At 42.9% G+C, this 22,278-nt stretch overlaps 2 protein-coding genes across 5 annotated transcripts in view; one reads left to right on the top strand and one right to left on the bottom strand.

Moving 5' to 3' along the window:
- Nucleotides 1–22,278, bottom strand: part of GIGYF2 (GRB10 interacting GYF protein 2) — a 674,098-nt gene that overhangs the window by 414,510 nt on the left and 237,310 nt on the right. The gene's annotated exons all lie outside the window — the stretch shown is intronic.
- On the top strand, nucleotides 11,033–16,972 carry KCNJ13 (potassium inwardly rectifying channel subfamily J member 13). The gene is made up of 3 exons (XM_033959538.1): nucleotides 11,033–11,260; nucleotides 11,483–11,956; nucleotides 15,200–16,972. Exons 1-3 carry the CDS (start codon nucleotides 11,188–11,190, stop codon nucleotides 15,820–15,822), a joined length of 1,170 nt encoding a protein of 389 aa, XP_033815429.1. The 5' UTR covers nucleotides 11,033–11,187; the 3' UTR covers nucleotides 15,823–16,972.

The following is a 22,278-nucleotide window of genomic DNA, read 5'->3' as shown; positions in this document are numbered from 1 at the left end:
AAAATTTTCATCTTATCTCTATTTAAACCATACATAGTTGATGAAATCCTGCAAACTGTTCTTTCTATTCTATGCTTCTCTTCCTACTCTTATCTAGATTCAGTGCTTACGGGTCATGTAAGCCCTCATCTGCACTGTCCAACAGTGTCCTCACAACAGACTTTATAAGCATAAAGGTCGTTTACCTTTAACAACACTGTGCACTTTCAGTACCAAAACCTAACATCCAAATGCATTTTCCTCACAGAAGTACTCTTTCAGTGTACAGGCAATTAATATTTTTCACTGCTATGCCCATCCCTGGGGACTCTCTCCCCTTAAGTAGTATCTTCATGTATACGATACAAATGCAGCATCATTCATAATACAAACAAAAATAATAATAATAAAAATAAAAAATGCTGACCTACCAAAAATTAAAATTGCTTCAAAGGTAACAGGTACATTTCTGGGGCTTTTTAAACTTCTTCATCATTTCTTCAAGCAGCATTCTAAAATTACCAGACAAGTATCCGATAACTTCAAAAAGTATAAGGGTTTTTTTTCTCATTTTCACTACTAAAAACTTTCTTGAAGTGCTTCAACAGCTCCAGCATCTTTACTGTCCGATAACTGTACTTCCAAGTACTAGAATCCATGAAAGATTCAGTATAAGTAAAAGTATCCTTCCAAGAACATAAGAGATTCTACACACAAACAACTTCCTTTCTGAAGTTCCTCAGTAAAGCTCTGTTTACAAAAGAAAGGCCTTTTACAAAGTCTTTCTGGGTCAGACAGAAGGCACATGCTGCCCATGTGATTGAAGATTAAAAGAAAAAAATGAGGTACTGCCTAAAAACTAGATTCCAAACATACTTCAAGAATTGTGCCTGATTCTCCATTCTCCCTCTGTCCGTTTCCATCTTCCATAAAAAAACTATATTGTTCATATAACCTGTTCTTGACAGTATACTTTGCTATCAAAGTAATGCCATCACTACATACAACTTTTATTGCAGGAAAACAATTACTGGTACAACAAGGTGCCAGGTCCCTTGAAATTAACAGAAACACTATTAAGTTGCACTTAGAACTAAAGGAAACAAAGTATGCATGCACAGGAGGCCCAATATTCCCCTATCCAGAGCATTTGAAATGAATAGGCCACTGACTGAAAAGTTAATGGCAGGGAGAGGGGAGAGGAGGGATAGACACACCCATGTTGTTCTCAAAAGACTTCCTTTTCCTTCAGAAAATGGGCTAAGTATCTATGGTAAATTAGTGAAGAGCTTCCTAAAAATGTAGTATTCTTTTCATGCAAACATGAGAAAAAACAAATTGTACCGATGAGACTCCAAAACTAATATATAACAAATATGGTTCTTTAACAAACGCAGGAGATTCAAAAGAAAGCATGAAAAGTTGAGTATAATACCCTGACAGTTATGGAAAAATTGCCTGTTTTGGGCTACATGTGAAGCATACTGGTAAATGGGAATCCCTTCACAAAAGCTGCAACCACATCAAACGTTGGGTTCATGAGCAAAAATGTTAAATCACAGGATCTGTACCCAACCCTCTATTCCTGGCTATTTTCCTGCATCACTTGATGAACTTGGGCTGTCACAATGGACTGTTCATGAGGTATGAAATCTACACTGGCTCCCAATCTACCAATGGAAGCCCCCAGCACCATACTCTTCATAGCAGTTCTTCTTTAAACCAAATCTGTCCCCAATCTGGTTAAGCATTATTTCAAATTGGAAAGAAGGAAAAACATTTTGTTAAGACACATTTGTTTATGTTTCGCTGGCTGTTAAACTTCTTTCATATTTAAATACCATAGGTCCATCATGCCCAGCAGTCCGCTCCCGCGGCGGCCCCCCAGGTCAATGACCTGTAGTGATCTATTACTCAAGAGCATTTTGTCTTGTATAGTAACCCTCTAATTGTACCCCTGGATTCCCTTACCCTTTAGGAACTCGTCCAATCCCTTTTTGAAACCCAAAACCGTACTCTGCTCAACTACCCCTTCTGGAAGCGCATTCCAGGTGTCCACCACCCTCTGGGTGAAGAAGAACTTCCTAGCATTTGTTGGAACTTCCTAGCATCCTTCACATTTCAAAACAAACAGAACTAAAGATTTAGATTAACATGTTCCTTAGCAATATAGATTAACCTGTTCTGTAGCAGCAGACACACTGAAGGAAGAGAGCTTGGATTTAGAAGGTCTTACTTGGAATACTTGTTAACCTTATAGGATTCTGTACAATAGCTGTTGCTTCCCAGTAGCCATGAATTTTGCAGAAGGGTGTCACTCAAAACTCTGAACTCCTCCCCTTGTACAGTGGAGAACAGCTCCCTCTTCAGTTAGTGCCAACGCAATTGAACTCCACTGAAATAGAAGAAAAGAGAAGGAAATGCATAGGGAACACTCTCCAGCAACAAACCATATTCTGCTCTACTCTGTAACTTATGAGAAAAGAACAATGATTAATAACAATTAGCAATTACCACTGAACAAGTTACGCACATGAGTAGCTAGGAACCAACCTGTTAAGTGCAACTAGTAGAAGCCATTAAACCCCCCCCCCAAAAAAAAGAGAGAAAGGGAATAGGAGCCCTCAAGTTCCTGTAGTTTTGTCTCTGCTAAATCACAGAAACAGAAGAAGAGATCCCGAGAAGGACACCAGTAATGTCCAAGGCAGAAATCAGGTGAATCAAAGGTTTGTACAGAGCGGGCCATATAGAATCCTATGTCTTATAACAGAAAAGATTAAGAACCTAAACTTCCATTCTATAGCAAAGACATAGGATTATATACCATAGCTGACGTACCAAAGCAGTGCAGATGTCTAGGGAGGGGCAAGTGAGCCTGCCTGCAGTATTGAGGATCCAAAAGAGGCATCCTCTTGAGCTGCCACATCAACTCTGTAAAACTTCATAAAGCTGCTCTACAGACATCAGGAGAAACAGCCTGGTACTCCACCCAGGAAGCAACCTCACCTCTAATTGAATGAGATGCGATGAAGATAGGAGGCTGATTTCTACAGGCAATATAGGAAGAAATTGTCATATGAATCCATCTAGCAATCAAAACCTTGGAAGCTGGCTTGCCCCATCTCAACTGGCTAGTCAGTACAAAAAGGTGGTCGGAGAGGCAAGAGTCATTAGTCATCTCCAGATAGTGGAGTAAGGCTTTCCACACATCCAACCTCCATTACATTCTGTCCTGCTTTGCAAACCCATAGGATGAAACACAGGTAAGCAAATTTCTTGACCAACGTGGAAGGCAGAGACCACTTTCAGCAGAAATGAAGGGACCGATTGGAGAGAAACACCGGTCTTTGTAAACCTGATGAATGGTTCTCTACAGGAAAGATCCGTCTCGCTAAGACTATGTCAACCAAAAACATGGTCTTGATCATAACATCCAAGACACGTCTGGCAGGAGCTCACACAAAGTCCAAAAGATACCCTTCAGAACAATGTTAAGGTTCCAGGACAGAAACAGCCTACGCAGGGGGATGAAATCTGAGTGCACTCCTCAAAAACCAAGTGACATCTGGGTGAGAACCCAGCGACTGAATATCACTCCGAGCCCAGAAGCACAAGAGGCCAGCTACTTGTACCTTGAGAGATGAAACCATTTTCTAGTCCAGCTTGCAGGAATGCTAGAATTACCGGGATGGGAGCCCTCTCCAGTTCCACCTGCTCTTCCAGTCTTCCAGGTATTTGTATAAGCTACAAACTTAGCAGGCTTCTTTGCTATAAGGAGAGTTGCAACAACTACCCCCAAGTAACCTTTAAGAGTTAGAGCCGTGTGCTCAAGAGCCAAGTCGAAAAACCAAAGCGCTCTAGATTCTAAATAGGAACTGGACCCTAGCTGAATAGGCCAGGATGAACCAGCAGCCTGAGAGATCTGTCTCTTTGGAGGCATATCAGATCTGCATACCAAGGCCAAAGGGGCCAGTCCAGAAGTACCAGGATCACCAGCCCCTGGTAGCTCACTAGTCTGCGGATGAACAGGCCAGGGAAAACACATTAAGCAGGAACTTGATGAGCAGGTTGAACAAGGGCATCAAGCCCTGCATTGTCTGGCTCGGCTCTTCGACTGTAAAAGTGAACTGCCTTCACACTTTTGGCTGTGGCCAAGAGATCCATGTCCAGTCTTCCCCAGTGCTGCACAATGAGGGTGGATGCCTTCTAGGACAGAGACCACTCCCCCGGATCTAGAGTATGCCTGCTGAGAAAACTGGCCTGCATGCTCTCTACTCCTGTCATTTGGGCAGCTGAAAAGAACTATAAGTGAACTTCTGCTCACTGGAACAACATCTGTGCCTCCAGGAGTAGGGGAGCGCTTGTTGTGCCTCCTTGTCTTTTTACATAAACTACCACAGTGGTATTGTCTGAAAACACCCAGGCTGCCTTCCTTGTCAGGAAAGATTGTAACTCCTTCAGCACCAAATGAATGGCTCTCAATACCAGCTGGTCTATTGACCACTTGCTCTCTGACTGAGGCTGGCATCTGTCATGAGGGTCACTCATGAAGTGAATCTGAGGCCCCTTGATAAGGCATCCCCTTGCAGCCACCAACATAAGCTGAATTTTGCACCCCGAAGACCAGGGGAGCTGCATCTGTAGAGAGTGCCGCTGCGGTGACCACCTGGAAAGAAGAGAGTCCTAGAGTAGCCACATATGCGTTCTTGCCCAGGGGACAACTTTCAGGGAGAATGACATCAATCCAGGCACCTGACGGTAATGCCAGGCTATGGGGCTCGGTAGGGACAAGATCTCTCTAAGACCTGTTTCCTGAGCTTCTGTTTGTGTGGCTCAGAAAGAAAGTCACAGCCCTGTGTCATGTCGAAGCAGATTCACAGATATTCCAAGCACTGAGTCAGCTGTAGCTGACTTTTTAGGAAGCTGACTATCCAGCCAAGCTTCTGAAGAAGATCCACCACCTGCTGTACAGCATGCTCAACTTCCTGTTTTGATGGGGTTCTGATTAGTCAATCGTCCAGGTAAGGATGCACCTATATGTTCAGCTCAGCTTATTTGATATATTGCAAATATTAACAATAGAAGTTAAATCTAAGCGGTTTACAATATAAAAAGCAAGAAAGGGGACATTTCAAAAAACAGTGGACATGTAAAAAAATAAAACCTAAAACAGCAGACATGCAACAAAATAAAACCTAAAACAGCGGACAAGAGGGAAAGAGGTAGGGGAGGATTTACAAAATATTATAGGTAAAAAGATTGTTCTGGTCTAAGTAAAATTGAGATTTTGAGGATGTTGGCTCAAAAGGCATTGTAAAAAAATAGGTTTTCAATTGTGATGAAGTTTTTGAATGATGTTTCAACCCATCTTCCATGGTAAGCCACTACAACTACCAACACCTTGTTAAAGGTACAAGGCGGGGTAGCCAAACCACTATTGCGGTTTAGTAAAAGGAGGCCATAGTGCAAAATATAGACAGCAGATATAAATTCTTAAAACGGACACATTTTGATCACTAAATTGAAAATAAAATAATTTTTCCTACCTTTGTTGTCTGGTGATTTCATGAGTCGCTGGTTGCACTTTCTTCTTCTGACTGTGCATCCAATATTTCTTCCCTTCTTTCAGCCTCCTGTATGCTTCCTCTTCTCTAGATCTCATTCCCTCCCCAACTTTTTCTTCCTCTCTCCTTTCTTTCTTTCTCCCTGCCCTCCTTCTTTGTCTGTCTTTCTGTCTCTTTCTCTCTCTATGCCCCCTTTCTTTCTGTCTTTCTCTCTCCATGCCCCCTTTCTTTGTCTGTCTTTCTCTCTCCATGCCCCCTTTCTTTGTCTGTCTTTCTCTCTCCATGCCCCCTTTCTTTCTGTCTTTCTCTTTCCATGCCCCCTTTCTTTCTGCCTGTCTTTCTCTCTCCATGCCCCCTTTCTGTCTATCTTTCTCTCTCCATACCCCCTTTCTTTCTGTCCCTCCTTTCTTTCTGCTTTCCTTTTTTTTTCTGTCTCCCTCCCCCCTTTCTTTGTGTCTCCCTAATTGCCCCCTTTCTTTGTCTTTCTTTCTCCCTGCCCTCCCTCCCAAAGCCACCACCACCGCCATCAGGAGCAGGCCCCAAGCCACCGCCACCGAGTTCTGCTCTCCTTGATTCCCAACGCCGTAAAGAGGACGAAGGAGCGCTGGGCCAGCCAGGCAGCAATTGGTTGGCCAGGAACTTCCTCTCCGATGTCAGAATTGACATCGGGTGGAGAAGGCTGCTCAGCCCGGTGCTTCTGCGTCCTCTTTATGGCGTCAGGAAGCAGGCAGAACGCGAAGGCAACGCGAGTCTATCACAGAGCCCAGGATGAGCTCCGCGATCGACTCGTGTTGCCTTCGCGATCTACTGGTCGATCGCGATTGACCTTTTGGGCACCCCTGGTCTAAACCTATGCCAAAAAGTCTGTCCCTTAAAGGGACATTTGCTGAGAGTGGCCTTGGATGCAGACTCACCCACCGTCTGATCCAGAGCATTCAGCAGACAGAAAAACAGTAAGCCAAAAACTTGCTCATGACTAATGTCTTAAATTCCCAAAAATAAGAAAAGAAAGCAGAGCAGAGTAGAACACAGAAGGAAAAACTGAAGAGGGAGCTGTTCTCCACTGCACAAGGGGGAGAGTTGAGAGTTTTAAGTGACACCCTTCTGCAAAGTTTGTGACTACTGGAAAGCAACAGCTATGATATAGAATCCCGTCTTTGCAACAGAAACACTGCCTATGCAAAAGAGGATAAACCAAGGAGTCATGTTTGACAGGCAAAAGTCACCTCCTCTCATAAACCTGTTAATGAGGTGCCACATACTGAGCCAGACTGAGAATGAAACAGGCAAAGAACAAGCTAACAAGTAGCAGCTGCGTTCAGAAAGAAAAAATTATGGTTAAAGCAAGTTCAAAATTTGTTACACTGACAAGATGTTTATTTATTGGGATATATTAACTGCCTATATGAGAAGACTCACCCAAGGCAGTTTTATATCTGATTGTTTCCACAATGTACAAGTATATCTCAAAGATTCCAAACAAAGTTAAGGGTACAGTTATTAACGTGGACTACTGTTAAGATGTGTTATTTTAGAACTAACTTGTGCTTCCCCCTCTCCCCCACAGCTTCATTTTGTGCAATGAGACAGTTACTAATTGAAGTTAACAGTAAAATAAGATGCCTTAACAGTAGCTCACATTATCTAATATTTGAGACAGTTTATCTGCTCATATAAACATAAGAGTTGCCATACTGGGATAGACCAAAGGTCCATCAAGCCCAGTATTCTGTTTCCAACAGTGGCCAACTCAGGTCACAAGTACCTGGCAAGATTTAAAGGAGTAAAACAAATTTGATGTCCCTTATCCTAGGAATAAGCAGAATCTGCTAAACTAACTACTTTCATCACATTCTCCAGCAATGAATTCCAGACTTTAATTCTAGAGTAATTCCACATTGTAACATAGTAAATGACGGCAGATTAAGACCTGAATGTCAAAGGTCCATCCAGTCTGCTCAAACATACATGCTCCATAAATTAATTTAATTTACATGGTCCTTTTTCTTAGATATTTCTGGGCCAGAAACCCAGAGCCCTGCCGGGTAGTGTGCCTGGTAATGTGCTTAGGTTCTATCTACTGGAGTCTCTATCAAAGCTCACTACAGCCCATCTTAATCATCCCAGCCCATCCTCAACTGAATGTCCATATACTCAAGTCCATATGCAAGTCTGCCAAGTACTGGCCTTAGTTCCTTCAATGTATACCCATTATTTTCTGATTAGAGATCCTCTGTGTTCATCTTAAGCTTGTTTGAATTGTCACCGTTTTCTTCTCCATCACCTCCCTCGGGAGCGCATTCCAGGCATCACCACACTCTGAGTAAGAAGAATTTCCTAACATTACTCTTGACTTTACCACCCCTCAACCTCAAATTATGCCCTCTGGTTTTACCATTTTCCTTTCTCTAGAATAGATTTTGCTCTATGTTAATACCTTTCAAGTATCTGAATCATATCTCCCTGTCTCTCCTTTCCTCTAGGGCAGGGATGTCAAAGTCTCTCCTCGAGGGCCACAATCCAGTCAATTTTTCAGGATTTCCCCAATGAATATGCATGAGATCTATTAGCATACAATGAAAGCAATGCATGCAAACAGATCTCATGCATATTCATTGGGGAAATCCTGAAAACCCGACTGGATTGCGTCCCTCAAGGAGGGACTTTGACACCCCTGCTCTAGGGTATTCATACCCAGTCTCTCCTCATTCTTCTGGCGCAAATCTCCTACCATTTTTGTCATCTTCCTCTGGACCACTTCAAAATTTTTTATGTCCTTTGCCAGATAAGGTCTCCAAAATTGAACACAATACTCCAAGTGGAGCCTCACCATCGACCTGAACAGGGGCATCAACACTTTCTTTCTTCTACTGGTCACGACTCTCTCTATACAGCCTAGTATCCTTCTGGGAACAGCCACCACCTTGTCACACTGTTTCTTCTCTGGTTTGTTTTAAATCTATTACTTAGTAGCTTCATCACATGCTCCTAGTCTTAATATTTTTGGAAGAGTAAACAAGCGATTCACATCTACCCTTTCCATTGCACTCAGTATTTTATTGATTTTCATCATCTCCCCTGAGCTGTCTCTTCTCCAAACTGAACAGCCCTAGCTTTCCTCACAGGGAAGTCACTCCATCCTTTTTATAATTTTTGTCACCCTTCTCTGTACCATCTGCTATCTCATTCCATAACAAATCATTGTTTTTCAGAGGTATTGCAAAACTTGGGGCCCCTTTTACAAAGTCAGAGTAGCAGTAAATGCATTAAGTCCATAGGAATTGAATGGGCTTCGGTGCATTTATCACGGCAGCATTGCTACTATGGCTTTGTAAAAGGGGCCCTTAAATTACTATAGAATACTAGGTGCTGAAGACAAAATGCCCTGTCTTGAAAATCATCTTTTCAGCTGTCCTTTGCCTCAGAGGGAGAATCTCAGCACCCTCTTGCTTGCATAGAGAACAGTCCTAATCTCCAAAATAGGGATCACCAAAGAAACAAACATTCTTCGCTGTTCTTGTAACATCTGGATAAACCCAAATTTTTTGCCCCCTCCCTTCTGCTTGTTTTATTGGGTCTTACTCTTTAGTAATAAAGAGCAAAGATGTTTGCATTTGCAAGAAACCTATCTTTGAGACAGGAGACCATTAATATAAGAGCAACTTTTCTGCTGACATATCCATGTAAATGCCTGGTTAGCTTTGCGGGGTTTGAATATATCTTTCATTCCCCTAAACTACTGAAGGATTTTCTTGATTTAAAAAAAAATTATATGAGAGCTGTGTTGAGTCTAGAAATAGTATTAGTATGAATGGTGTCACATTAGGCTTTTTCCATATTTGTAGCAGTCTCCTTACTTTTCCTTTGGACCATGCCCCATTATTAGTGGTCTAATGAAGGGTTAAAATTGATACTTCTTGGGTATAAGTCACCTTTTTTCTATATATTTTTTTATCTCTGTGTTTCTTGTAACAAGAGTGTTGTCTTGTGAACTAAGTCTGAAATGACAATAAGGTTAAAAAAAAAAGGACAAGCAGGAAGTAAAACAAAATTAGGAGTCTAGAAAGATAAGATATTCTTGCTGTCAAAGGTACTAACGGCAAATCACTGTCTTAATATAACCACAAATAGTAGTATAGAAAGTCTCCTTACAACATATGGGGTAACCTGCTTCTGCTTAGAAAAAAATGTGTACAGAAAAAAACCATTCATTTGATTTCTGGCTCATTTTATGGCTTTTCCCATTATTTTTTTGTTTTACATTTTTATAAATAAAATTTCTTTAGTGTGTATTAACACAATTTAAAGCACCAAAATTGATGGCATGCATTGGTAATTCATACGTTTATGTATGTTGAGATAAATTTTACATACACTGAGACATGCTATCAAATGCATTTCCCTGACTAACCTGACAGCTCAGGAGTCTTAGTGAATTTTTATGAGCTTTGCTCTAATTTCCACCTCTGCTGCACATATTCCTAATGCGTCATGCAAACATACAAGAGTGATTTGAAAAGTTTGGTAAACAAAAAAAAAACACAAGATAAACTAATATTTTTAAAAACTTATATTTCTTAAAGGTCTTCATCGCAGCCTGTACACTTAGTCTAGCAAATGTCCAGTTTTTCCATCCCATAAGAAAAATAGGTTTTGTCAAATTTAAAAAAATGTTTAACTTGTTTTTTAACCAAACTTTTCAAAACCTCTATGTATGAAAAAATATGATGCCCTCCTAGCCACACAAGCAGCAAAACTCAACAACCAAATCGCCAATCTACTAATTATGACCCCAGACTACAAAACATTCAGAAAATAAATAAAAACTCTACTCTTCAAGAAATTCCTGCAAACGACTTAATACCCTAGCTCCTGCCCACTTCCCAATACCTTCCCGATTTCCCAAAGCAACCTCATCTACTCCTTATCTCCACTAGAAATTACCAGATATCTTTTTCATGTAATATGTTTTTTGCAATTCTTTTGTAATCCGCCTTGAACTGCAAGGCAATGGCGAAATAGAAATCTCTAATATAATGTAATGTAAATGGCCAGAATTTTCTTTTATCTTTAAAACCACTTCTTTGAAAGATCCCAGATCTGATTTCAAGTTTAGCAAACTGTATGACCTTCCTGTTACCACCCATTGTCTTCCAAGTGACATTAAAGGCTCTAATCATGAGTAGATTTTTCTGCTGCAAATATGAAGGCCTTGTATCCTTTCAAGTTATATTCTTTAGGCTTTTAAAGAAGTTTGAACCATAGAACAAGACTAAGCAGAAATCCCAAAAGCCAGGTCACCAGAGTCAAAACCATCCCTCACTGCAGCTGCTGCTCAAATGACAAAAGCAAGCAGCGAAATCATGCTGTCACTTCCACACAAGTACAAACAGTACAGCAGGAGGAAGAGATAGCAAAACAAAACACACACAAAAATGTTCTGTGCTGACTCAACCTCCTCACATCTATTCAAGAATCCTATCTTCTCTTACAACTGAAAGGACTGCTGTGCTATAACATCTAACAACCAGAACACTACAGAGCTCGTTCCCTATCAGAATCTGCAAAGGAGCGGAAAAAAACCCAAACAACTAAGCAGAAAGTGGCATCAAGCGACACCGAGGATAAAAAGAAATAGCTACGTATGCTACTGCAGATGGTGCTGGCCGAACTTGCTACACAGAAATTTATTTTGTTTCATGTTACATTCCTGGCTGGTAATTTATTTCTGCGTGATATATCCCAGGTTGGGAGCAGATAGGGGAAGGGGGAGGACCATGGGAAGGTATAAACATATTGCCTTCTACTTCTAGCAGTAATGAAGATAAATTCTAGTTAAAAAAAGTTTCATCTACTGGGGAAAATATATAGGCTTATGTACACAATCTACAGAAAGGATCTACACATAAGCAATTGTAATGGTTGAATTTCTTTTCCAGCATACAGAATGGATGGCACTAGCAACAAAGCCACTGCCTTCCCTCTCTTGTCTACAAGGCGCAAGAGACTGGTCACCAAGGATGGTCACAGTACACTTCGTATGACCAACACCCAAAGCAAGGGTTTACTATGTCTGCGAGATATCTGGGGTGTTTTATTAGACATACGCTGGCGATGGATGATGCTCATCTTCTCTGCTGCCTTCCTTACACACTGGCTATTCTTTGCTGTCCTCTGGTACTTGTTAGCAGAGATAAATGGGGATTTGGAGCTGGATCACGATGCCCCACCAGACAACCATACCATATGTGTGAAGTACATAAACAGTTTCACAGCTGCTTTCTCCTTCTCACTGGAGACACAACTCACTATTGGCTATGGTACCATGTTTCCCAGTGCCGACTGTCCCACTGCCATCGCCCTTCTTGCTGTGCACATGCTCGTGGGATTAATGTTGGAGGCTTTCATTACAGGTAAGAACATGAACTATTATTCCCTTGGTGTGGATGAGGAGCTCAAATCAGATGTAGCATTTAAACCTAAGGCTGGGGGAAGGGGGGGGGCTTGATAAAATTTTACTTATATTTATTTTTTTACAAGCTTACCATCACCTTTAGTGGGTCGTATTTTAAACCTTTGGTTATCCAATGGTGAGTTCACTGTGCTCTGCCCACTCTCCCTCTCAGCCCTCCCCCCCAAAGTGTTTCCTATTCCACCCACCCTCCCAAAAATATATAGATCTCCTGCTCCCAGACTCTCTCTTAAGTTCCTCACCACTAACCAGCAGAACCATAGCTGAATATGAAGGTGGTGGGGGGGTGTATCAGAAGTCTACACTCCCCTCATCCCCCTCAGTGTATGACCAGCTGAAGAGATTGCCCACCAGCATTCTCTCAAGTACTCTTGCCTCATGCTATGTGAAAACTGGTGGATAATCTCTGAAGAGAGTGCAGTGTCTTGGATCATCCAATTTTTCACTTATCTGACAATAGATCGGTCCTGTTATGTCAGATTATCAAGACTACATCATTTATAGTTACCGTATTTTTTGCTCCATAAGATGCACTTTTTACACCCCAAAAAAGGGGGCTTGCTTGCCTGGGGGGGGCTGCCAGGGAGGTGGGAGGCCTGCCTGCCTACCTGGGGGGGCTGCCAGGGAGGGGGAGGCTTGCCTGCCTGGGTGTGGGGGAAAGTCTGCCTTCTTGGCTGCCTGGGAGGGGGGAAGCCTGCCTGCCTGGGGGGGCTGCCTGGGAGGGGGGAGGCCTGCCTGCCTGGGAGGGCTGTCTGGGAGGGGGGAGGCCTGCCTTATTGCCTGCCTGGGGGTGAGATACTGGGAGGGGAGGCCTGCCTGCGTGCCTGGGAGGGGGGAGGACTGCCTGCCTGCCTGCCTGGGGGTGAGATACTGGGAGGGGAGGCCTGCCTGCGTGCCCTGTCCCTACCTGCCTGCCCCTATCTGCCCTGTGTCCTGGCCTACCACTAGACCACCAGAGGGGGGACAGGGTACAGAGCCTGGCAGGGAGGGGGGGACAGGATACAGAGCTTGGCAAGGAGTGTGGGGTTGGGTGCAGAGCCTGGAAGGTAGAATTTGGTTCACAATGTTTTTTTTCTTGTTCTCCTCCTCTAAATCTAGGGTGTGTCTTATGGTCAGGTGCGTCTTATGGAGCAAAAAATACGGTATATAGCAATATATCCATTTTAAATAAAAGTAGAAGTCACAGTTCACTCTGCAGATTTTAAGTAATTTTCTGGATACGGGAAGAAACAGATCTTCACTTTAGTGCAATACTGGTATATTACAGTGCTAGGATTCCATTCATCATTAGGTTCAGAACCCTTTAGCAGTGTGAATGCTTCAGATATTCATAACAGCATACTAGTTATAATTATTCCACACAGGACCATCCATTATAAAGTTATGAAGATTAATGTTTCTTAATAACCTACAGATTCTAATAGGATGCAGCTGCCTGTCTTCAGACATGATGCACCTCACTAAATTCCTCATCTTACCAGTAATTATAAGGGCTATCAATTTTCCTGCTGCATCTCTTATTGTGTAACACTATATACATTTTTGATGTTTTAGTTGTATTCCTGATACTATCTGAATCTATGGTTCATAGACAGTGGCGCGCAAGACACCAGCGCTGACAATTCAGCGCAAGAAAGAAGTGCGCCGCCGAAAACCACCAAAAAACATTATTTATAAAGAGCTCCGACGGGGGGTGGGGGGGAATCCCCTCATTTTAATGCATAGTGTTCGCGCTGCCGTGGGGGGGGGGGGGTGCAACCCTCCACATTGTAGAGAAAACGGAACTTTTCCGATTTTTTTCAGGAAAAGTTCCATCTTCTCTATAATGTGGGGGGTTGCACCCCCCACACACCCCCAATGGCAGAACGAACACTATGCATTAAAGTGGGGGGATTCCCCACCCGTCGGAGCTCTTTATAAATAATGTTTTTTGGCGGCTCTCGGCGGCGCGCTTCTTTCTTGTGCTGAATTGTCAGCGGTGGATTGTCGGCGCGCTGGTGTCTGGCGCACGATTATCCCGTCACCGAATCTATACATGAAAGATTTATTTGATAGATATCTGGTTCACCATGGTATTTATGTATGCACACAGGCCTGGAATCTGTAACTGGTGCAGTTGTAGGGGCCACCTTAAAAGTGGCCGCCGATCGCGAGTCAAACACGCGACGGTGCTAGGTACAGAATTGTGCCTCTGGCAAAGGTAGGTGGCAGATATATAGGCGGCAATTTATATAGATAATAAATTGCCAGTGACTACCTATGATATGAATCATGCCTCCATAGGCGCTTTAGGCTGCCTAAAGCCACTTCCGGCATTAGCCATGCCCACAGTGGCAATAGGTGGCCTAAAATGCCTACAGAGGCATGATTCCGGCGCCAATATTTTAGGTGCTGGTAGGCGCCTTGAAACTTAGTTAAAAACATTTCAACAGCTTTTTTTTTTTTTTTTTTTACTGAGTTTGGGCACCTAAAAAATCAGCACCAGTTACAGAATCCAGGCCACAATGTTTATTTCTTCATACATAAGAACTAGTAAAGTGTTAATTCTTAAATGTAAGTGCTTCAATAAAATAAATTTAATTACCAATGCTACACCAGCCCTCGAGTAGTAATTTAACTATAAGGATAGCGTAGTAGAAATTATTTTTCTACTTATCAGTATAATATAAAGTGGGATGACAAGCTGCAGTTAGTAAAAATTGCCACTTAAAACACTCAAGTGCCCTAAGGATATGTATAAGTGGTACAATGGAAAGTGCAAGGCAGCATACATGTAGGTGGAGTGTGGTGAGACATGGGTGTGGTTTCCAGTTATATGCGCCCTTTTGGCATGTATACACCCAGTTATGCTAGCTCTATGGCTGGTGTTAACTGCGAACGTGTAAATTTTAGGTGAGCTGATGCTGACTTACAGTATTCTATGTCAAAATCTGAGAACCTAGTTGCTGTTACAAAATTAGCACTTCCTGACTTCAGCACATCTAAAGGAGGCGACCACTTATAGAACTGGCCCAAATTTTTTATGCCCTCTTTTCAGAATGTTCTCAGCCTTATCCCTGATTAAAATTTTTGCATGCCATACAACAGCTTCACCTATGATTTCCAGATAAGCAATTGCCATGACATTTTCTTTCTGTAAATCAGACCAATCATTTAACTCAATTCCCCCATTCCTATCTCCTAGGTGTCTTTGTGGCAAAGATTTCTCGTCCAAAGAACCGAGCCTACTCCATCCGTTTCACAGACACAGCAGTTGTTGCACATAAAGAAAGCAAACCATGTCTCATGTTCCAGGTTGCTAATACTCGTACCAGTCCTCTAACAGGGGTCAAAGTCACAGCAATACTTTATGAGGAGCAAGACAATGACCAGCTTCATCATACCAGTGTTGACTTCCAGTTAGACAACATCATCTCAGGGGAATGTCCTTTCTTCACATTCCCTTTGACCTACTACCATGTTATTACCCAGTCTAGTCCCTTGGTTCCTCTACTTCAGCCAGAAGAACTCTCATATTTTGAGCTTGTGATCTTCCTCTCAGCAACGCAGGAGGGTTCAGGGGAAACTTGTCAACGGAGGACATCCTACCTACCAACTGAGATTGTATCAAATCACCGTTTCACATCTACACTTGTCCAAAACACCAAAGGAGAATATGAACTCAGAATGGAGAACTTTGATAAAACCATACCAGAGCTTCCAGCTGCAGCAGGCAACAAAATTCAAAACATGGCCGAGTTGGAAGTTTGTGCCAATGGACAGCGCATTGACAGCTTCCAAATATGTGAGGCAGTCCTAGCAGAATAGCAATTTATATTTGGTTTCTTTTCTCTATTATGCTTAATATTCTTTTCATCTCATTGCTATTACTCCCCTCTCACTGTTTCCTCTTCCCCTAAGTTCCATTCAATAACAGAGGTTCATATTATAGACAGCAGAATGGAGTGAGACATTGGGGCAATATCCTGACCAATATTTTTCACAATACAACATCAACAACTAAACAGTTTGGTACAGAGATGGAGTTTGTTATGTTTGGCCACTTCAATTAAAAAGTAGTTCTTTTGCCCATGGTCCATAATATACCTTTTTGTACAGAATATTAAACAAGGCTGGATTAGGTTCTCTGAGCTGAGAAGAACACACACAGCATATGTCCTAGGAAAGCACAAGGATACTGGCTGAAATCACTAGACCAAGGGGAAAAAACTGGTTTTGATTCTTAAAGGAGGGTAGATGAACACCTACCAAGTCCCAGTTCTGCAAGTTGAAGCAATCTGATGAACCTTGAAAACCAAAACAAAGTACGAGTAAGAAGGCCAAATGCAGCTGAAAACCACCACCATGAAAGTTATTTGATTCTCTGGTGACAAAAGTTGCTGCTGCTGCTGCTATCTCTTGGGGACATTAATAAACTCTTGCTATGCCAGAGGGATGTACGCATAGATAGCTTCTGGCGACTGTGGGAAAGCATTATGACAGCAAGCATCACAAGTCCCAACTGGACAGATGTTCTGTTAAAATACATATGAGAAGAAAAGGAATTCACAAAGTACTAGAACATTTCTTCTGATAACATGAAAGCACTTATAATTACAAAGAAGATCTTGAACAATTAATATTGAGTAATGATACACTTAACCACATAAAAAAAAAAAAAAAACAACCCCTTAACATCTAGATTATATTTTATCCTATATAAACCTTTTTTGTTGTTGTTGTTGAGCCTAAGAGGCAAATACAGGTAATGATTTTCCAGCAATGGATGGTCTGGCATCTCCTTTAATCCAGTGTCAAGTAACATCTGCAACCTGCAGCTCACATCGACCTCAGCTCTCCCTCTGATGTGACTTCCTGGTCCTGGGACCAGGAACTGCCGTTACAAGGACAGCCGAGACCAACGCGAACAGCAGGTTGCAGATGCTGCTTGCTGCCAGCAAAGATTTAAAAAGGCATGGGGGGAGGGGGAAACAAGGACAGGTGCCGGGATTAGAGCATGTTCTAAAGGTGAACACCATTATTTCAGTTAAGATTTGGAACTTTGGGAGGGGGGAAGGGGTCAGAATATCAGTGGTGTACCTGTACAGGAAGTCCTCAGGTTAAGAACAAGTTCTGTGTTTAAAACTGTTCTTAAGTCGGATTTGTATGTAACTCGGATCATGTGAAAATCTGTGTGTATTTATATTTTCTACATTATACAGTGATCTCTTCTACAGTATACAGTCTGTAAAAACATTACAGAACCAGTCCCTAAAATAGTTTAAATAAAAGTAAACCTCCTTATCTTTTCTTTTGTTCATCGTCGATTTGCATACTGGAAGAGCCGTGCATGACGTAACATTAGTTGGATGATGATGAAGATGGAGAGATGGCTTCAGATACAGTACATTTAGACAATCTAAAATATTTATGGGCCACAAATCTAGTTAGAGACCTCCTGATGCAGTAAGCATGCAAACACCCATAATGTCTAAAAACAAAAACCATAAATATAAAATATTAGCTATAAAGCTTCTACAGGAAAAAAAATCTGAAAAAACCAATAGTCCAGGCATACCTGTGACATCTCCATTACAAAGAGGAGAGGTCTCCCATGTCCTTTACAAGCAATGGAGGTGCAGATCAGCCCTTGGTGTACAGTACTGAACATTCTGATGTCCTCTATACCTATAGATCACTTTGGTCATACAAACTTTTACAACTTTCCAAATGCCCACCCAAGAGAGAATACAGGTCATCCACCTTTTTTCCAACAGGCTAACTCAAATGCCGGTGTAAGGCTCGGCCCAGTCTTCCTTCTCCTCCACCAACTCCATGTGCCTCTGTCTCTGCTGGCCGTCTGTGTGCCAGACCCAGTCCAGCCTTCCTTGGGTTTTGGCCAGGTACTAGTGACCTAGATTGGCCACCATGAGAACAGGCTTCTGGGCTTGATGGATCATTGATCTGACCAGATAAGGCTATTCTAATGTTCCTTCTTCTCTACCAGTGTCGCGTGCCTCTATGCCCTCTGCTTGCCTGTGTGCCAGACCCTGCCTTCCTTCTCCTTTACTGCCGCCTTCTTTCTCCATTACTGCTGCTCGCACTGCCCGCCACTCTCCTCTGAAGTGCATAAAAAATGATGTCAAATAGAGCCACAACTGCGTTTGGGTGAACGAGTCTTACGTATGTCGGACGTTCATAACCTGGGGATTTCCCTGCTATGACCTGTCAGATCTTAACATAAGAACAAAAGAGTTGCCCAGTATTGTGTTTCCAAAAGTGGCCCAGCCAGGTTACAAGTCCCAGAGTCCCAAAAGTAGCAAGATTCCATGCTACTTAATCCCAAGGTTAAGAAGCAGCAACTCCCATATGTAGTACCAGTATTTATTCAAACTTGTATATACCCAGCTACATTAACTGCTCTTATTACTTGTTCCAGCAATGAATCCCAAAGCTTAACTATATGTTGAGCGAAAAGACATTTTCTCCTATTTGTTTAAAATGTGCTACTATGTTACTTCATGAAGTGTCCCCTAGTCTTCATACTTCATACTTACCTGATCTACTCCATTCAGGATTTTATAGATCTCCGTCATATCTTTCCCTCAGCTCTTTTCTTCTCCAAGTCCTAATTTCGTTAGCCTATCCTCATGTGAAAGTCCTTCCATCCTCTTAACCATTTTGATCAACATTCTCTGTACCATTTACAATACCAGTATATCTTTTTGATGATCAGAATTGACTACAATACTCAAGATACAGCCTCACCATGGAACAATACAGAAGAGACATTATGATATTCTTCGAATTACTCTCTATTGCTTTCCCAATTCCTAAATTATTTGCTTTTTTGGGGCATCACCACATACTGAGCATTAAATTTTCACAAATTGTACAGAATATTAAACAAGGCTGGATTAGGTGCGCTGAGCTAAAAAGAACACACACGAGTCAGATTGTGAGCCCATCAGGGCCTAGATGCAATGAGAGAATATTGGTAAGACTGTGTGGGTCTGAACCGATCTGATTTTTTTGTCCAATTCAGAAAGAGCTATTGATGCACTAAAAAGTTTGCAAGCGAATGATTCACGCAGATGTTCCCCGTAATCCCTGACTCTCCAATCTGATGGATCGCTGTAAGAGCAACTTTCACACATGCACAGAGCCAGCAGGGAAAGCCCGAACAGCATGGCAGGAAACCTTTTTCTTTTCCCATTTCTTTTTTTTTTTTTAATAGGCGCTAGCGAAAATTGCCCTCCTCCCCTCCCAAGACAAAAATGACAGGAAGGATACCCACCCCCCTCCGGCAGTGAAATGGCAGGAGGGATGCCCATTCCCTCCTGTCACCAAAGGCCCACCAAGCCAGACACCCCCCAAACATCCCCCACTCTCCCTCTCTGAAAAAAAGGCACAAGGGATGCCCACTCCCTCCTGCCACCGAAGGTCCCCCTAAACTCCTCTCCCACATATACCTTTTCAGTGTTCTCCCCAGAAATTTTTTCCAGCCGGGTGGCATGAAAAAGTGGCCGGGTGGGGTGGGATGGGGAAATTTGGTGGTGGGGAAAATTAAATTATTTTCCAACCTTTTTAAGGTTCAACACTTGTGCCAGAATATTTTTATTAAATTTAAAAAGTATCCAATTCAGGATCCTGCAATCCTAACAAAAATTTTAAATAATAATTGTTATGACATAAACCAAGCATCACAAGTATTGTCGCTGTCAGGAAGAAAAGTGAAAACAATGAAAAAAAAATATGGGAAACCTAATGAAGAAAAAGAAAAAAATATTCCTCGACATCAACAGCTGATGAATCCAGAAACTAGTAGGATTACATCCATCAAGTTTCAGCTTTGGAGGTACACCTGGGCCCTCCCAGCATCCCTACCTCACCCTCTTCAAGGTAACACCTGGAAATCTCCCAGGTCCCTTACTCTACTAGATGTGGTGCCTTCTGGATTACAGGGGTTCCTCACAGCTCCTGGATTCTACAGTGGATTTCGAAATATATTTCTGTGGCTTAGGCCTCAGAGGAGAGATGCTCCTGTGGCTTTAGGCCTCAGTGGAGAAGAAATGTTCCTGTGGCTTTAGGCCTCAGTGGAGGAGAAATGTTCCTGTGGCTTTAGGCCTCAGTGGAGAAGAAATGTTCCTGTGGCTTTAGGCCTCAGTGGAGGAGAAATGTTCCTGTGGCTTTAGGCCTCAGTGGAGGAGAAATGTTCCCGTGGCTTTAGGCCTCAGTGGAGGAGAAATGTTCCCGTGGCTTTAGGCCTCAGTGGAGGAGAAATGTTCCCGTGTCTTTAGGTCTCAGTGGAGGAGAAATGTTCCCGTGTCTTTAGGCCACAGAAGAAAAATATTCCTGTGGCTTAGGCCTCAGTGGAGGAGAAATGTTCCTGTGTTTTTAGGCCTCAGTGGAGGAGAAATGTTCCTGTGGCTTTAGGACTCAGTGGGGGAGAAAGGTTCCTGCGGCTTTAGGCCTCAGGGGAGAAAGGTTCCTGCGGCTCAGGCCTCAGTTGAGCTGCGGGATGGGGGCTGTACAGTGCCATTTTGAGGGGGCAACACCTGGGCTCTCAGGTCCCTTCCCCCCTCCCCCTTGAAGACCTGGCTACCTAAATTCCATAAGCTCACTCATTCTGTGGGCGCGGGGCTACAGAAGTCTCCATTCTCTTTGGAGAGGCGCCGGTGGGAAGAGTTTGTTACTACTTTGTCACGTAGGACAACCGAGGCTGCTTCAGCCATAGTCGCGCGCGGGCAGCAACAGGCCCTTAGGGCAGTCGGCCAAGGCCCTTCCCTCCCGCCATGAAAGACGGGGTGTCACTGCAGTTGCCGGTGTCACCATGGTCAGTCTTTCTCCTCTTGGAGGAGGGATACCACCTCCGGCAGTGATTCCTTTGCCCTCACTATTCAGCAGGCCCTAGCTGAGGTTGGCCTTGGATGGGGCGCCATTTCACTGGCAGCCTAGTGTACCTTGATTAATTCCGGCCGGCTGACAGCTGGGGCTAGGCTAGTTGTGGGCTAGCTGCAGCTCTTTCTCTCTGGATCAGAGTTTTTTTCTTTCCACTCCTTCTGGGTCATTTATGTGGAGGAGTGGGCTAAAAGTTTGATCAGATATCTCAGTGTCTGATGTTGTTGCTGTATCTATTTGGGGGCTCTGGGAAAGGCACTTGTCACTTTGGGGCCCAGGTACAGTTTTGTTGTATTGTCTCTCCTCTGGCATTCTTCTTGACTTTGGTCAACAATTTGCTTCCTGAGGGAGTCCTATAGATTTATGTTTCAGAGGCCTTCAGTTAGAAGAGGAGGCTTTCCTTGTCCCGTTTCCAGGCTTGATGCCCTAGACCCTTGCGAGGAAAAGGTCTGGTCTGCGGTGGTGTTCATGGGCTTTGACATCAGCTAAGGACCATTGTCAGGCATGATGGTTCCATTCCACAGGAGGATATTTGGGGCCTGTCGGTTATGATGGGAGGCTGCTTTGCACTCATTCTATTCGTGGGATGTAGCTGTGTTTTCCACAGCATGGTGCTCTCAGGCAAGGATGGCTCCTGCTCACATAAGCTAGGGAGGATAGTCTCTGTATGATAGTAGGTAGCATACTCTCTGGAATGTAGAATCTCCTTGGACGCGTGCTACAGGGTAGGATTTGGGGGCGAGGGATTTCCCGTTCGCTTCTTTATTTCCCTTCCTACGTTTCGACTGCTTTGATACATCACACTAGTCTCTGGATTCATCTGCTGTGACTAAAGGAAAGAAAATTATCAGGTAAGGACATAATTTTACCTTCAAAGCCAACTTGCATATGCAGAAGGTGTCTTCAGTTAAATATTTATTCTTTTTTTCCTAGAGGCCCAGTTGTCTGCAGCTTTCCAATAATCAAAGTCCTCAGGATCTGGGCCCTCCAAGGAGATCAGCATGAGATTATTTAGTGTGCTTTGATTCATACGATTTCTCAAACATGACTTGATCCTTTTAAGGGCAGAAAACCTCCTTTCACATTCAGCTGTGCTCACTGGGATCACTAGCCCAATATGAGCTAATTTGGCTAAATTTGGAAATGACTCTTTGAGCTCTGATGTCGTTGCCATTTTTAGTAAAATTTGTTTTGGACTGAAGACTTTGTATGATTGACTTCTGATCATTTTTGATGCAACTGTCCATTCTTGCCTGCTACTTTCATATTTTAAAATTGGAGGGCTACCATTTTTGGAGTAATGAGCAAAAAGAATTTCAGCAGACTCACTTTAATCGTGAGTTTCTGCATTGAAAACTTTTGAAAAGCTGGAAATAACTGGCA

This window comes from Geotrypetes seraphini, chromosome 9, assembly GCF_902459505.1.
Source record: "Geotrypetes seraphini chromosome 9, aGeoSer1.1, whole genome shotgun sequence".
NCBI classification, from domain to species: Eukaryota; Metazoa; Chordata; class Amphibia; order Gymnophiona; family Dermophiidae; genus Geotrypetes; species Geotrypetes seraphini.
This window is presented reverse-complemented; position numbering and strand designations above follow the sequence as displayed.